The sequence below is a fragment of the Cebus imitator genome, unplaced genomic scaffold (genome assembly GCF_001604975.1).
Source record: "Cebus imitator isolate Cc_AM_T3 unplaced genomic scaffold, Cebus_imitator-1.0 Scaffold232, whole genome shotgun sequence".
NCBI classification, from domain to species: domain Eukaryota; kingdom Metazoa; phylum Chordata; class Mammalia; order Primates; family Cebidae; genus Cebus; species Cebus imitator.
This window is the reverse complement of record NW_016107547.1, coordinates 1672108-1687741: the sequence shown is the minus strand read 5'-3', so window position 1 is coordinate 1687741 and position 15634 is coordinate 1672108. Positions and strand designations below refer to the sequence as shown.

The window sequence follows — 15634 nt, the reverse complement described above, 5'->3', positions numbered from 1 at the left end:
TATGCTTATGAAATCAGCTAGTTAACCTTTGCTCTCGAGAGCATAAAGACTAAAATGCCAGAAAATCACATTAGCAAAATTTGTCTTTTAATCTTTTCCATATCTCCTTCCTTTGCTATTTTCAATCTGACTTAGGCAAGCAACACCAAAAGACAAAAAAATCCATCCACTCAAACGAATACGTTCTTCGCTTCCATACACACATCAACCTTAATTTAAAAGCTCAGAAAACTCATGTCTTGGAAAGCCCAGTTGGAACTACATTTTTCCTTGTCTGAATGCAGGATCGGGATCCAGGATCCGGGATCCACTCCTCCATTCCCCCACTGTAAACACATTAAAATAGACTTCACATTTGAAGAAAGATCGTTCTTTCCTTCGAGTCAGCAAGTGTTAAGGTTATCATATTACTACTATCCATGCTGCTTTACCCAAATCATATCCAGTTTAGAGAAAAAAAAATCAGAAGGGATCATGTGCTTCTGGACAATTCCACTTAATGGTGGCATGATTAGGCCTAGTGGTATATGTGCCCCGGCTTTTTTGAGGTATCAAGTAAATTCTTTCTTTCTCCACTTTTTTTCCCCCAAGCAAACCTCTTATGCCCAAGGCAGCACTGCGAGTATTCAAAGATTATCTCATCCAGCTTCTTTTCAGCTACAGATTCACAGAGCATACAGGTTAGTCTGAAGGGCTTTGGGTATAGTTATAGATGGGAAGAATATCTCCCACGGTTTGGTTCTAACAAATTCTATTCTTTACCAACCACTTTGCTACTCTGTGTTAATAATAGTTACCATTTATTGACCACCACTATATGTTAGATATTATGGTAAATATTTTATGTGGTTGATCCTAATCCTCACAACAACTTTATAAGATAGTTACTATTATATTCATCCTCATTGCACAGATGATGAAACTGAGGTTCACGGAGGTTCTGTAATTTGCCCACAGTCATATGGCTAGTAAGAGAGCCAAGGTTAAAATGCATTTAGTGGCTCTTGCACAAAGAGTACTGAATGCTGGTAAGAGGCTGTGATATTTAGTGGAAGGATTGCCTAGACTCAGATGTGCCAGAAGTGCATCTCTGTTGGGCTTTCATCATCTGAATGGCAAGAGACTAAAAGTATTATCAACTGCTAAGTGGTTACTAGGAAGTGGAAAGGAACAAGGAAATAGGTATGTGCCATTTGTGTGCTAATGCAGTGCCTGCTCCAGAGAAGAATGAACAGTATGGAGGGCCTTTCTTGGGCTTTTGACTCGAGGGCCCAGGAAGAAAGCTCACTGATGGCCCTGGCACTGCTCTAAGTACTTTACATGTATTTGTGAATTATTTTATTTAAAACCCTGGACAACCCTATGATGTAAGAACTATTATTATCACCACTTTATAACTGGGGAATTTGCAGCACAATGAAGTTAAGTAACTTGAGCAAGGTATCACAGCTAGTAAGTGGAAGAGTTAGGATGTGCAAGGATAAGCCACAACTGGGCTGAAACACTAACCATTGATTTCAAGGATTTAATATTTTTATCACAGACCTTTAAAAAGGCAGAGAGTAGATGAATATGAAGAAGAATCTCTAGATATAGAATTGAGGAGCTTCATTTTGGATGGTCTTTCCTGAGTAAGAAATTAAATGAGATGATAAGAATTGGACAAGAGTTAATGATAGAATGTCTTTGTTGTTGTTGTTGTTGTTTGTTTGTTTTTGAGATGGAATCTTGCTCTGTCACCCAGTCTGGAGTGCAGTGACATGATCTCGGCTCACTGCAACCTCTGTCTCCTAGGTTCAAATGATTCTCCTGCTTCAGCCTCCCGAGTAGCTGGGACTACAGGCACATACCACCATGCCCAGCTAATTTTTGTATTTTTATTAGAGACGGGATTTCACCATGTTGGCCAGGCTGATCTTGAACTCCTGACCTTAAGTGATCCTCTGGCCTTGGCCTCCCAAAGTGCTGGGATTACAGGCATGAGCTGCCATGCCTGGAAGATAGAATGTCAAAGATGGAAGTCACAGACATCATCCAGAAAAACTCCCTAGTTTACAAATGATAAAAACTAGAACCTAGATGTGATTTATCCAAGGTCATACAGGCAGTAGATATCAGAGCTGAGACTGGAATCCAGATCTCCTAACTTCTGTCCAATTGTTCATTCTGCTACTCTCCTATTGCCCTTACAACTTTTACTGTTTTCTAAGTCCATAAGAAACATGGTATCTCAAATGTCATATTTCCTATAGTTTGTTTCATAAGACTTCAACATAAATTGTGCAGTATATATGCGGCTCAGTTAGTCTTACTCTATACTGTAGGGGTGGTCAGTTACCCTCATTTGGAAATACATAGACAGGAATAGTTATTTAGTATTTAAATAATTCTAATCAAGAAGTGATTCTAACAATTACCTCAGGAGTTTATCTCCAATGAGCACCAGAGGCTTTGTAAATTAACATTAAACTTCTCATTGGTGAAACTAATAGTGTTCAATATATGTAGATTGGCTAGAAATATGGTAGTGGAGTTCCCAAATTAGCATAAATAACATATAAGCATCTAATAAATCTATAATATTATCCCTTAGAAAAATATGATACTGTAGGTTCAATTTGTAAATTGTCCTGTGAACAGCCACTGATGGGGATTTTTGTTTAGCTGAATCCTGCTACTAGAATGTTGTCTTGTATGCCTCAAGCAAACCTTCATGCAAGGTGCTGTTGGAGCGCCTAGAAGCAAAGGGAGCTGAACTTGGCTGAGTCCACAGAACAGGATCCCAATTATTTCGTGTATTTTTTATTATTTTAATGAGAAGTAGAATTTTGTCTGAGGCTTGCTTTTATACCTGGTAGTGAGGTAAATGGGGAGAAGATCTATAGCCTCACTTTATGGCAGGCTATTAATATCCAAGAAAAAGTACCTAATGATTGTGAATGACCAGATTGGTTTAGGTTAGTTTACAACTTCAGACAACTATTACATCTCTGTTTTAGACCCTCTTCTAAAGTTGGCAATCCTCTTTCTCAGAGTATATGGGAAGCTCCTACCTTGAGTGACTGTTGACATATCCTTACATGACCCAGTGGCCTCCCAGTTGTGGGCCTGGGGTTTCCATGTTCTGGAACCTAAGAAGTTGTCCAAAGCACAGCCCTCCTTTTGCTAATGAATAGGTACCTCTTCTGATCTGCTGAGCGCTTATTAATGACCTTGTGCCAGCATTCTGACCTTGCTGAGGGCCTCAGCATTGCCTTGGGGAAGGTTAGTTAGAGTTGAGCTGGCACTCAACCATGAAAAGCTAGTAGATATGCAGTGTATGTACATGGGACCACAAGTATGTGCACAAAGGAGAGAAAATTCTACCATATTGAGATACTTCGATGGCACAGTATAAGGAGAAAGTCAAAATAGAGTTTTCACTGAGAAGAGCTTTGCTCTCTGCTGTTCTTAGTAGTTATAACTGCCAGTTAATAGAGCTTCCCTCAACCAGTAACCTATCTGCTAAAAGGAGATGTATAGTATAGTGCAGCGGTCAGAAATGTGTACTTTCCATTTCCAATCCCTCTAAGTCCTGTTGCAGGCATTTTGTTTGTCCCATAGTGGTTTAAGAAAATTGAATTTGAATGTCTTCAGGCAGAAGCATGGCCTCTCCAGATTGCCATACGTCCCACAACTCCCTATTGTAACACACCTGGTCCAATTACCACATTTATGTGGTCTGCCTAGCCCCTACATACATTTGAAATTTCAACCCAAGTTAAAATTGATTCAGGCTCTAGAGACAGGAAGATCTCAGGTCAAATCCTGGCTCTACTACTTAGCTAGTTGTGTGACCTTGAGCTAGTCGCCTATACATTTTGAACCACCTATGATTCCCCTTTTAGATCCCCCTTTTAGATGAGAGTTCCTCGCTTGTGGCAATGTTGTGATGATTCCATGAGATAGGGCATGTAAAATGCTTAGCACAGTGCATTCCATGTGGTATGGGTTTAATAAATGGTAGTTGTTATTATTTTAGCTCTGCTTTTAAATTTGTTGACAGCAAGGATGGGGAGGAGGGCACATTGATTGCTGTATGAACTGATTGCAATACACTTATTTTAAATAAGTGGGTTGGCATTTGCCATGACATCTAGTTCATAGCATGTCTGAGGACCAATCATTAGCTAATAAGCAGAGAAAGGAAGATGCATTGTCAAAATGAAAATCATTCCCTTGTCTCTGCTTACCATCTCAAAGAGCATTTTGCTTTATTTCCCTCAGAAACTGTGATTTGAGGCTAGTCTCTTAGTTCTTTCAAGGCTTAGATTTCCAGCCTGAAAGCTAAATTCTCTAATGCTTGCATGGGCCAAAAGCACCTCAGTTACATGGAGAAGTAACATATGTGAAAGTGTCTGGCACAATACCTGGTGCTCAGTGGGTATTCAATAAATATTCAATCTGAATCTGTGTATCTCTGTAGTACTAGGGTTTTTTAAACCTGTGATTCCTAAACTAAGTGTGTATTAGTATCGCCCTAGACCTTGGTGAAACACTTATCTTAATATTTTCTGATTCAGTACATCTAGGAATTCATATTTAACAAGCATCTCTGGTGATTCTAAAGCAAGTGGCCCAATTTAAGAAACACTGTTTAATGAACAAGCAGCTTTGGAAGCTGCAGTGAGGTACTAGGATATTTGAGAATGTGTAACAGGTTCTGGCTGACTTTGGACATTAATGGCCATTTTTTTCTTTTCTTTCTTTTGTTTTTTTTCTTTTTGAGATGGAGTCTCACTCTGTCGCCCAGGCTGGAGTACAGTGGCCCGATCTCGGCTCACTGCAACCTCTGCCTCCCAGGTTCAAGCAATTCTCTTGTCTTAGCCTCCTGACTAGCTGGGACTACAGGCAGACACCACCACACCTGGCTAGATTTTTTGAATTTTTTATTTAGTAGAGACGGGGTTTCACTGTGTTGCCCAGGCCAATCGCGAACTCCTGAGCTCAGACAATTTGCCCGCCTTGGCCTCCCAAAGTGCTGGGATTACAGGCATAACCCACTGTACCCAGCCATTAATGGCCTTTCTATCTTAACTGTGCAAGTGTGTTCAACTACACAAAGACCCGTATCCACACCCATACACTTACCCCTCTGTGAGCTGGATTCTGACCCCTTCCAGTCTTATTTATTACCTGTTGCTTGACCCCTTTCTGCGGAGCTACAAAGATGAGGGCCCTGGTTACAATGAGTAATTGGCAAGGTAGATCAGCTAATCATGGGTAATTCAGAGGGAATTATTTTTGATCACAACAATTTTTAAAAGCTTAAAAAAGTTGTCGCTATCCCTCATCACAAACTGATTTTACTTCTGAAAATTTTCCACAGTAACTGTGGAGAATCCTGAAGCTGAAATCACCTATTGCAGCAAACACCACACACAGAACAGGCAGCAGGCCCACTACCATCAGAAGGGTGTGACTTTGGTCAAAGGCAGCTAAAATAGTTAAAGATAACTAAAATCTTCAAGAATAAAGTATCAGAATTAATCCACGGTGAAGGTCAAATGTTGAAAAATAGGTGAAGTGTATTTGAGGGAATCTTCCTTATCCTCCAGAATCTCCCAACGCCCCTCTGAATGCCCACAATCCATTTGGTGCCTCACTTCCTTGGGCAGGTGTCTTGTTCCGGGTCACTTACCTGTGTTAGAAAGCCCCCTATGAGGATCCTGCAAGGTAGCAGGTGGCAGTCTGAACAGAGAATTCTGGTTGAAATATTAATGACTGATAAGGATTTAATTTATTCCCTTCCAGATAGCACACTTGCATTTTGTGCAGTAACACAAATAAATGAATTTGTGGAATTTCAGACTAATGGCATACTGTTGGGGGCAATATTTCGGGGGAATTTTGCCATTTTGTGGTCTTCAAATGACACCGGGTAAGCTTTTAATGACTTCCCTGGAGCAGTTCTCAGCTCAGATCTGCTAGAAAGTGACATTACTTCCCTTCCCTCCCCTCAATGAGTGTCTGGCACAGGCCTTGAAAATTGAGTCAATTTTTCAGTCTCTTAGGGAACCAGATAGAATTCAGGTTGTGTTGTACTTCTTGTTTCTAACCCTGTTTAAGGGAAGTCAGACAGCTGAGGAGCAGATGTTACATGCCTGCTTCTGGCATGCCTTGACCCAGGGAAGCAAAGTGGAAAGGGAGTCGGAACCACATGCCAACCTTCGCTCGCTTGGGCAGGTTGTTTCTAAAAGGGGCACTTCGGGGTATGGCAAGGAGCCAAGACACTGTCACCCTGGCTTATGAGTTACTTCCTCTCTGAACCTGCCTTTCAGTCCCCACTCTGCATCCCTACAATAAAACAACTCTAAATGCTCTCATCAGATATCTAGACATGCCACCTACGGACCTGGCTGAAATGGACACAGGGTTGTTGGGAATGTGATAGATACATACTTGAGTAAGAATGAGCCAATATGTCTCTTACAGTACCTTCTTTGGAGGGCAAGAAGATACAAACATGGATAAGAGCTCTGCAAGAACCTTTTCCTTTAATGATCACAGTCTCCTTGCCCTGGGCTTTTCTTACTCAAAGTGTGGTTCAAGGACCAGAAGCTTTGGCTTTGTCATCACCTGGGAGCTTGCTAAAAATGCAAATTCTTGGGTAACATGACAGACCCTAGTGAATCAGAATCTTTGTTTTAACAAGATCTCTAGGTGATTGGTGTGCATATGAAAAATTAAGAAGTGCTGTTCTACACTGAATTGTGCCTCATATGGTTGAGGGATCATTACCTGCTGTGTTTCCTCTCCTTATTCTTATCCTTGCTCCCCTGTACCCTCCAAATAAGGACAAATGATGGTTGTGTTGAGGATAATTGCTTAAGAAGCCAGTAACAGTTGGGAATTGAGGAACAGGGAGGTCCAGATATTGCATGGGATGTAAACGCTTCTCTGACCAATGAGCAATTGGAAATCTGGAAGAGACTTTGCTGGTAATTCCCTTGGGAGGGAGGCCAGAGTGTATGTTTGAGACAAGGAAAGGGAAGGATGGAGGGAGGAAGAGATACTGCTTAACCAGGCTTCCAAATACCTCCAGAGATACCATCTAGTGACTGTGAGAGGGATGCTACCCCTTAAACATGGCATTCCACATACCATCCCAGGGAAAGGAAACTTACAGCTGGAAACACAGCTTCCCTCCCACCTTTTTCCTCTCCTGTAACCTTCCTTCTGTGCCAATGCATCTCCTGACAGTGCCCACATAGGCAGATTCAGACTCCATACCAGCTTCTTTAATAAAATGAATTCCTATGAACTTTGGCAGCTTCCCAAATTACCCCACAGTCTTTTAGACTGAATGCAAAGAAGTTGAACCTCCCTATGCTTCGGGTGTACTTACAGCCAACCTACTATGTGCAGTTAGACTTCTACTTTGGCCTGTAAACGTCTTCTATGACCAAAGCCAGCTGACCTTTAGTTTGGGTAGAGTTGAATAGCCACTCTGAGAATAATATCCAGAAACACTCCTATTTAAGTATCTTTCCTTGAACTTGAGGCATTATGGTTCCCATAGTCGCTAGTTTTAAAGCAAATACTCCCCCTGTTACATATATTAACCCTTTACCATTTATCTGCCACTTTCATATGTGTGAAGTATATATCTCTATTAGATATAAAGCTGTCACCCCCAAAGCAGAGCGCAGGCCCTGTTGTACTCTACATCCTTGGACGATGGACAAACAATAGAGATATTCTGATGGAGAAGGAGAAGGTCTGAGAATTAGGGCTGGAAAAGTCCAGGGCAGAAAATAGTCCCTAGGTAAGTTTAGTGTGGATGGGATGCCAGAAGCAGGGGCTGGTCAGTGAGTAGGCAGTTAGAGACCAGCAAAAGAGAGTTAGAGTCAGCCGAGCTGGACAGATAAAGCAAGAGAAGAAAATAATAGAAGAGGTAGAAATATGTCCACCTTAACCTTTGGCAAGGACTGACCCCTTTTGGGGGCTGCTGCTCTAGCTCAAGGCTCATCCCACACACAGGCTGAGGCTATCTGTAGCTCTGCATCTGGGCCCCAGACATTTCCTGAGCAGCTCCCAAGATGGTGGGAATTCCTTTTGTGTCTGCACAACTCCCACAGTGCTGCTGAAGAACACCTATCATCCCTACCTGGGGTTTTAATTGCACCCTTCCGTGGATATTTTATCTAATAAGACCCAAAGTAACAAAGCCAAAGGAATCAAGTCAAAGCCTGATTTTTTTAATGGAGCAGGTAAAATATACAGATCATTCGCTTGACCTTCGTAGAAGATAGATGGTTTTATGAAAGGTCCTTCAGATTGATTTTGCAGTCCAAATCTAAGAAGTCAATAGGAAAATCATCTGGATAGGCATGTTTGTTAGTCTCCTCCAAAGTTATGGAATTCTATCTTATAAAATTCTGGCCCTCTCTTAAAATCTATTCCATCATTTAATCCTTAAACCAACAGTATAAAAATGACAAATCTCTTATCCACAAAGGAAGACAAATAATGATGCCTCAGCAGCTTCATTTATTTTTCAGTCTTTTAAAATGAAACCAGCCAATCACCTCTGACTACCCATAACAGTGAAATTTAAAAATACATCAGGAGCCAAAAACAAAACAAAAAGCTCATCTATCCACCACTATTCTCACTCAATCTTAGGGACTAGGGAGGTAAATGCAGAATTAAGGGAATTACCTCTGTAGGGGCAGAAATAGGAAAATGTGGAAAACTAGTTTCATTTTAGGGAAAAAAGTTAAAATTGCAGAGAGGAAGAAAAACCATGGCCCATTTTGCAACAAATGTAGATGGAGAACAAAATAACTCCCTTTATTCCTTTCCTTCAAACCCTTCTTGCTGCTCTCCCCCCTTATTTAGTAGATCAATAGGAAGCTGCCTTCTAGGGGAGGTAATATGCTTTGCAGGAAGCTCACCTTTACAGCCTGCTGATTGCTATCTATTTTTATGGCCCAAATGAACAGCATCAGCTTCTTCCCTGCCCCCCCCATAAAAAATAAATTTTAAAAACTGTAATAAACCTTGTGAAAATGTGACTTAAATTTTTGACTGGCACCATGAAGGCTACCTCTTCGTGCTTCAGGGGGTTAAGCCAGAGGGGCTGAGAAGTAGCTAAGCCGGTGAGCTTACTGCTGGCCAGCAGACAGAGGAGAGAGGGAGAGCAGCAAAGGCACAAAGACAGGGAAGAGGGGGAGTGAGAAAGGGAGCGGAGCCAGAGCAGTCAATATTGGGTAGTATGGCAAAATCTTTTTAAGGGAAGGAGCCTTGATCTTGATCCCAGTAGTCTTCACCTGGTTTCCAAATCGTACATGGAAAGGACAGACACCAAAGCCAAATCAAGACAAAACAAAACCCACTAGATTGCAAAGAAGGGGATCAAGGGAGCCATTTCCTTCCCAAATGGACATAAATGGTTAAATTGATCCTGGCAATTAGAATAATTAGATAATTAGATTGTGACTCTGTAGGCAAGAGACAGAAACCTGTTTCAGCTAAGTATATTGGTAGTGAAACGCTCTCAGTTATAAAAGGAGTGTGTTCTCAGTAGGTATATTTCAAATGGCTTGAAAAAAATTAATGGCACAAAAATTTGCATCTGATGGGTTAGGTTTAGCCAGCAAAAGGGATTTTGCCGGGGGCTCCATTAGAGCCTGCACTCCTAAATCCTGTTCTCAATCCCACCATCACCATTGCGCCTCCATCAACAGATTTTTATTTAAGCCAATGTGTTTAGAGCACAATTCTGTGGTGAATAACCTTTAAGGTTACATTTGCCTTTTCCCTGCTTCTTGCAAACAGTGCGTAATCCACAAGCACATTTGTTGGCTGTAAAGGTGTACAACAGCAATTTTTGCAATGACAGTGCGGAGAGGGAATATGAGATCTGTGTGCTAATGAGCTGACACTGCAGAGGCTGGGGCGGTGTAGTGTGGAGTGCACTACAAGTGCACAGCAGCAAGACACAGGAGGGGACTTTAACAGAATCGGCGATATTTCCTGAGGAACCAGGGCAGCAAAGCCACACAATGGGACCCATCAGTCCCTTGATGTTTCCACACCCCCACCTCCAAAGCCTTAGGACAATCAAATCTGTTTTTTAAAGAACAAACATGTAACTTACATGTGTATACATCTCTTTTCATATATATTGATTGTGTGTGTATGAATGTATGTATCCTGAAGCCAAAATATTCACACCATTCTTGTTTCTGGGGTTATCTGGCTAAATTGAAAAGTATAGCAGCAAACTCTATTAATCCCCATGGAATGGGAACATGTACTTCAAATCAGGTGAGTTTCTTTGATAAACTTCAATCCATCTCTGAGATGAGATCCCAAATTAAACCCTTTTAAAGCCAGTGTGGCTCTAATTGGCTTCGTAAGACATGGAATAAAGTTGGAGTCTGTCTTAAGCAAACCTCTTAGGGGTTGTGCAAAAAACTGGTTTCTGATGAAGAAGAATCTTAAATGAGTGATGGGTGGGATTCATTGCAAGGAAACCTTTCAAATACATTGTCAGAGGTTTTAGGGGTGGGTGATGCAGAGGGAGAACAGAGAGCAGGAACACATACATGAAGGAATTACCCTTTCTTTATTCTTTGTATGTTTGTTTACTTGCACATCTACACCCTAGAAAGTATGTGCCTGCCTCAGGATTGAGGGTGCAGGAAAGATCATGAGAAGAGATCAATTCTAGTGCAAAGGGAATTTGAAACTAGAAAAACTAGGAATTTTGCACAGGAATAAGGGAAATTTCCTTTAATTTTTGCCAGCCCGTTCCATATTAAACCAGACAGGAGAGGTGGTTGGCCACATTGAGACTCATCTGTGGTTTTCACGAATTCTCCCTAGGTCTCCAGGGACGGGCGGGCTGGAGGTTACAGAGGTTTTTCTTTGCACAGTCAGGGCAGTCAATTGGAGAAGTGGAACATGGGGTCACCTGCCAGGCTCCACTATTGAATTAGAATTGCATGCCAGTTGGAAATATTTGATCTCCACTTCCACAAGAGAAAGAGCAATCAAAGCCAGAGACAGAAATGAGATACACCTCCAAGGTTTCTTTGGCCCCTTGAAATCATTGGTTTCTGCATTCAATTATGGTTAGACCAGTCATCTTTCTCATATTAAGCTACTAGGCAGCAGCTGTTGGGAGACAGCTTTGAGATCTAGCCCCCCTTCAATGATTGTGACGTTCAGAGATGACTGTTTTGGGGACAAGAGAATATGACAGCTTTCCTCTTCTGTCTTCAGAGAAAGCAACAGGCAGCAGGATGCAAAACAACGGTTTCTAGCTATTTTTTCCTTCATGTGTCTGTGCATGCATACATGTGTATTTGACATAACTAAGGGCAAGGTCACCTTTTCGTTTTCTTTTTCTTGTTGCCCAGCGAGCCACAACTCTTCTGAATTGTCAAGTCCCTAGCCACAACCCAGCCTTGTAAGTGTAAATGCTATGAATTTATGGTGAGGGATTTTGATCAACTTCTCTTCCTTTCTCATGGTTATTCTTTCATTGCCCTGAGAGGTAAGGCAATAAGGCAACTCAATACCCATATGGATGACTTACTGCCTTTTCCTAAACCTGAGATTTTCACATGGCAAGAATCATTTCTGATTGCTCCTTGATGGGGGTTCCCACAGTCCAGGGCTGGTGAGTGTCAGTCTGGTTTGACCATAAGAACAGGACCAAAAACCTTGGAAATCAATCATTTCTGAGAAACCAGTTCTCTTGTCCCAGTTCTCATCAGTGAAAACATACTGAAGGCATTTGAAATAAATATTATTTGTTATTAATGATAATAAACCCTGGTAGTTGAATGTATTTAGTTTTAAATCTGTTCTAATTGATATTTAGGAAGCTATATTTGAGATTCAGCCTCTTGTCAAGATCACAGTGCGGCAGGATTAAGAATCAGATGTGTGTTATAAATGCTGTGGAGACAGGCTGGGATTACCAAAATAAGATGCAAAGTATAGACAGACATTTTGAAACTTTCACACTTAGCTGGAATTAATAAATTCCTATTTTTGTCAATTTCAGAAAGCCAAAGAAAGTCAAATATGGAGTATCACAGAACATGCTCATATAAGGATCTGTATCTTCAGCTAAAAGTTTCTTAAAGCTGATAACTGTCACATTTCTTGCAGAGTATGTCACCCCCATCCCCTTGACCTAAGCCTTCAAAGCCAAGGAATCTGTGCCCTTGGAGAGAGACCCTTTCATTGGTTTCTGGAAAACATGTATCCTTTGAGGCAGAAGTATTTAAAGAAAGTCATATACAAAGTTTCACCCACCTGAACATAAATATTATTTCTCCCTTGGAAGAGAAAGGAAAAAACCCCAAAATTCCAAACTATATCAGCCATAAAAGCAAAGCATATTTTATACCATATTCAGCCTCATTGTTGTGAAAACTTTTAGTGAAATAAGCTTACATGAAGAATTCTCAGTCTTTCTCATGAAACAGTACATTCAAGTACAACCATATGTCCAACAGGCTATTAGCCATTTAGGTTCCTGTGGTTTTATTTTGCAAAATGTCCCCTTTTCAGAGGAACAATCACAACTAAGGATTTCAGAAATGGCTTTGGGGCTGATGAATTTCCTCTTTCCATATTCAGTTTTCCTGCTCCAAGCCTCCTCTCCTCCTACCCCCTCCTTGCTCTAAATTAAGAGCTGTGTTGTCCTTAACAATCATGGGAGTGAACATTAGGGGAGACAGAACTAGCTTTCCAAATCATCACCTGATCACCATTTTCTCCCCTCCGCTCAGTTTGCTAGGCGTTCATCACTTGCAATCAGTTTATAGTCTTATCAGTTCCTATCAGCTCTCTCAGTAAGTAAGGTAATATTTGAGGACAGAAAGAGGCCAGGAAACCCAGCCTGATCTGCCCTCAAGGTCACTTGTTTGCAGAATTTCTCATATTTGCTTCCTACACATTAGGCGATTGTCAAATTCAGCTCGTTCCTACAGCCAGGCACAAGCTTTAACAGTCAAGTGATGTACATCCTGAATTGACTCAATCAAGAAGCTGCTGCTTCTTTTTTTAATCTCATCTGAAGAAATTTCTCTGAACAACCATGCTATTTTTTTCTTTCTTTCTTTTTTTTCCCCAGTTAAAAAAAAAAAAAAATGTTGGAGAGGGAACACTAGGTTAGCAGGGAGGAAAATGAAACTTTTGCATCAAACCCTATTTGGAACAGACTTTTGCCCACTGTCTTGAGTTTTTTCCGCTGCCTTCAGCCCCTCAGCAGTATCCTTTGGAGTTGATTTATGCAGCATGAAACCGGATGGATTAGAGCCCCTAAAATACCTACTACTGAGGCAATCATTTCCCAGCACACACACAGACCCTAAGCGCCACAAGAAAGATGCAAATGAGGTCCCCAACGTCCCAAAGGGAGGAAAAGCAAATCTACTTACAAGCATTTGTCACAGAAAAACTATTGGAGGAATCCAAGTGATCTACGTGGTAATTCAAATGGAAGGGCTTCTCGGTGGTGTTCTGGTTGGTGTTGTATAACTGCACGGCAAAGCGGAAAGCGCTGTGCTCCTGCACTGTGTTTCTCATGAAAAGTCCACCTATAAGCAAAGGGAACGGAGATTTGGCTTCTGTTCCCACACCCTACGGCCAGCTGGAAATTGGGGAACACTATAGATACTGGATACCTCCCAGTGACACTGGGGTGCGGAATTGAGGATTGATATTCAACCTGTGTGTCGACTTGTGAACTCAGATTTTGGCCAAGAGAAACCCGGTTTTTCCAGACTGAAGAAAAGAGGCTAGAGAGAAGGGAGAAGAGAAGAGGGGGTTGTTTTGGGGTAGGACGATGGAACCAAGAATGGGACTTGGTTCTTTTTTAGGAGATAGCCTTCTTTTTTTTCTAACGCCCCCCCCCCCAACACCTTCCAGCGCTCAGCCGCACAGTGGTTCATCTTTTCCTTGTGTGAAGGGAAAGGTTTGCAAGAAAAACAATCTTGTTCCCCCTGCTACTCCAACCCATTCCCCATAGCCACCCTCCCCTGTGACAATACAGGGGGGTTGCTTCAGTAATGGCAAAAATTCTAACTTCTAGACTTGTAAATACAGACAGAAGCCAAGATAACTCCCTCCAGGTGCCCAGGAGCCGGGCTCCAGACAGACACAGTGGCAATTCATGAATTTGTGTTCTGCGTGACTTCGCCACTTGCCCGCTCAGCACCTTGTCTCACCCCCGCCTCCTACCCCATCCACCACCGACGCCGGCTGCTGCCCGGGTCTGGGAGATCCAAAGTGGGCTCCAATTCCCCCAGCACCAGCCTGTCTCCCGACAGCCTGAGACTCTGGACTGAGCACCTCCCCGGGCCGGAGTTATGTGTCCTGGCGCGGCCAGACAGTCGGCATCACCCTGGGACAACTTCCAGCAGCTGCATGCACGCCATGGCAAAGTCCAGAGCAGCGAGCCGAAAAGCCTCGACTCTTCACCCCCTTGCAGCATCCCAGCCTCCTGCTGGCCTCCGGTGCTCCTCTCAGCTCGGAAAACCTAGCAGTCCACCCCCACTAGCCCCAGGAGACCCCTCTCTTGTCCCAGAGGCTCTTCAGACCAGCCACCTCCTTGAGGCTCAGATTCTCCCACCGCCCCACTTCCCCACCATCTCTGCTCGGTCCTCAGCCCCAGTCCCAGTTCCCAGGCCATACAGGTCAGGGACCCACCGCAGCGAAAGCCCTGCCGGGGCAGTGGTCTCCGGTGAGGGAGAGCCTGGCCCCACTGGCTGGCTCGCTGGCGCTTACCTATGCTGATGGTGTTGGGGAATCCTCCGTGAGAATGACCCAAAAGCCCCAGGACTAAAAAGAAGACCGCCTGGAGCACGCTTTGCCCCATTTTCTTCTGCCTGGCCATGCTGTGCCTAAAACGAAGCTGACAAGAGCATGGGCGCAACTCAGGAGTCGTCAAAATAATAATAGAAAAAGAAAAAGAATTCGCTGGCTCTTACACCCCCTCCCCTTAACTTGTTCTCGCTCACTCTTCCTTTCCACCCCACTAGTCTTCCTCCTCCTCCGCTGCCGCCGCCTCCTCTTCTTCCTCTTCTTCTTCTCTCTCTCTCTTTCTCTCTCTCTTTTTCTCTCTCTCTCTCTCTCTCTCTCTCTCTCTCTCTCTCTCTCTCTCGCCCGCTCTCCCTTTCTTGCTCCCTCTCTCTCCCTCTCGCTCTCAGGATCTCTCACACCCCCTCCCTTCCCCCCACCTCACTTCTGTCTTCACACCAATCTGGAAGGCGGGTTCACTGGCTGCAAGCTGGGTTCGCCAAAGCGATGATTTCTCTCCCTATGAGAGAGGCGAGAGGCTAGAGGCGAGAGGCTAGAGGAGAGGAGAGAGAGACAGACAGAGAGAAGGAGAGAGAGAGAGAGAGAGAGAGAGAGAGAGAAATAACGTAAAACAGAACACAATGAGCCAAACACCGAAAAACAAAAATAGAGAAGCAAAATAAAGAGAACGAAAGAAGAAATTACAAAGACAATCTGAGACTCTCCCCGCGCCCCCCCCCCAAAAAAAAGATGGTAGGTCTAAAGAGGGGGAAAAAACGGAAAGAGCGAAAAGGCTCAGTGCTTATGAATTGGACTCTTCCTATTG

General features: G+C 42.9%; 1 protein-coding gene across 8 annotated transcripts in view; it reads right to left on the bottom strand.

Moving 5' to 3' along the window:
• Positions 1–15378, bottom strand: part of GRIA3 (glutamate ionotropic receptor AMPA type subunit 3) — a 316886-nt gene extending 301508 nt beyond the window's left edge. For 5 of the 8 annotated variants that reach the window (XR_001816157.1, XM_017497522.1, XM_017497523.1 and 2 more), the window contains exons 1-2: positions 14797–15170; positions 13449–13607 (exon numbers count right to left, since the gene is read on the bottom strand). Coding sequence is in view for 6 of the 8 variants with exons in the window: in XM_017497522.1 (XP_017353011.1) it covers positions 13449–13607; positions 14797–14905 (268 nt within the window). In the remaining 2 variants the exon portion in view is untranslated. Of the gene's footprint in view, positions 1–13448; positions 13608–14796; positions 15171–15248 lie in introns of those variants that run through there. The other 3 variants (XM_037727483.1, XM_037727484.1, XM_037727485.1) reach the window with 3 other exon arrangements.
• Positions 15379–15634: the final 256 nt, after the last annotated feature.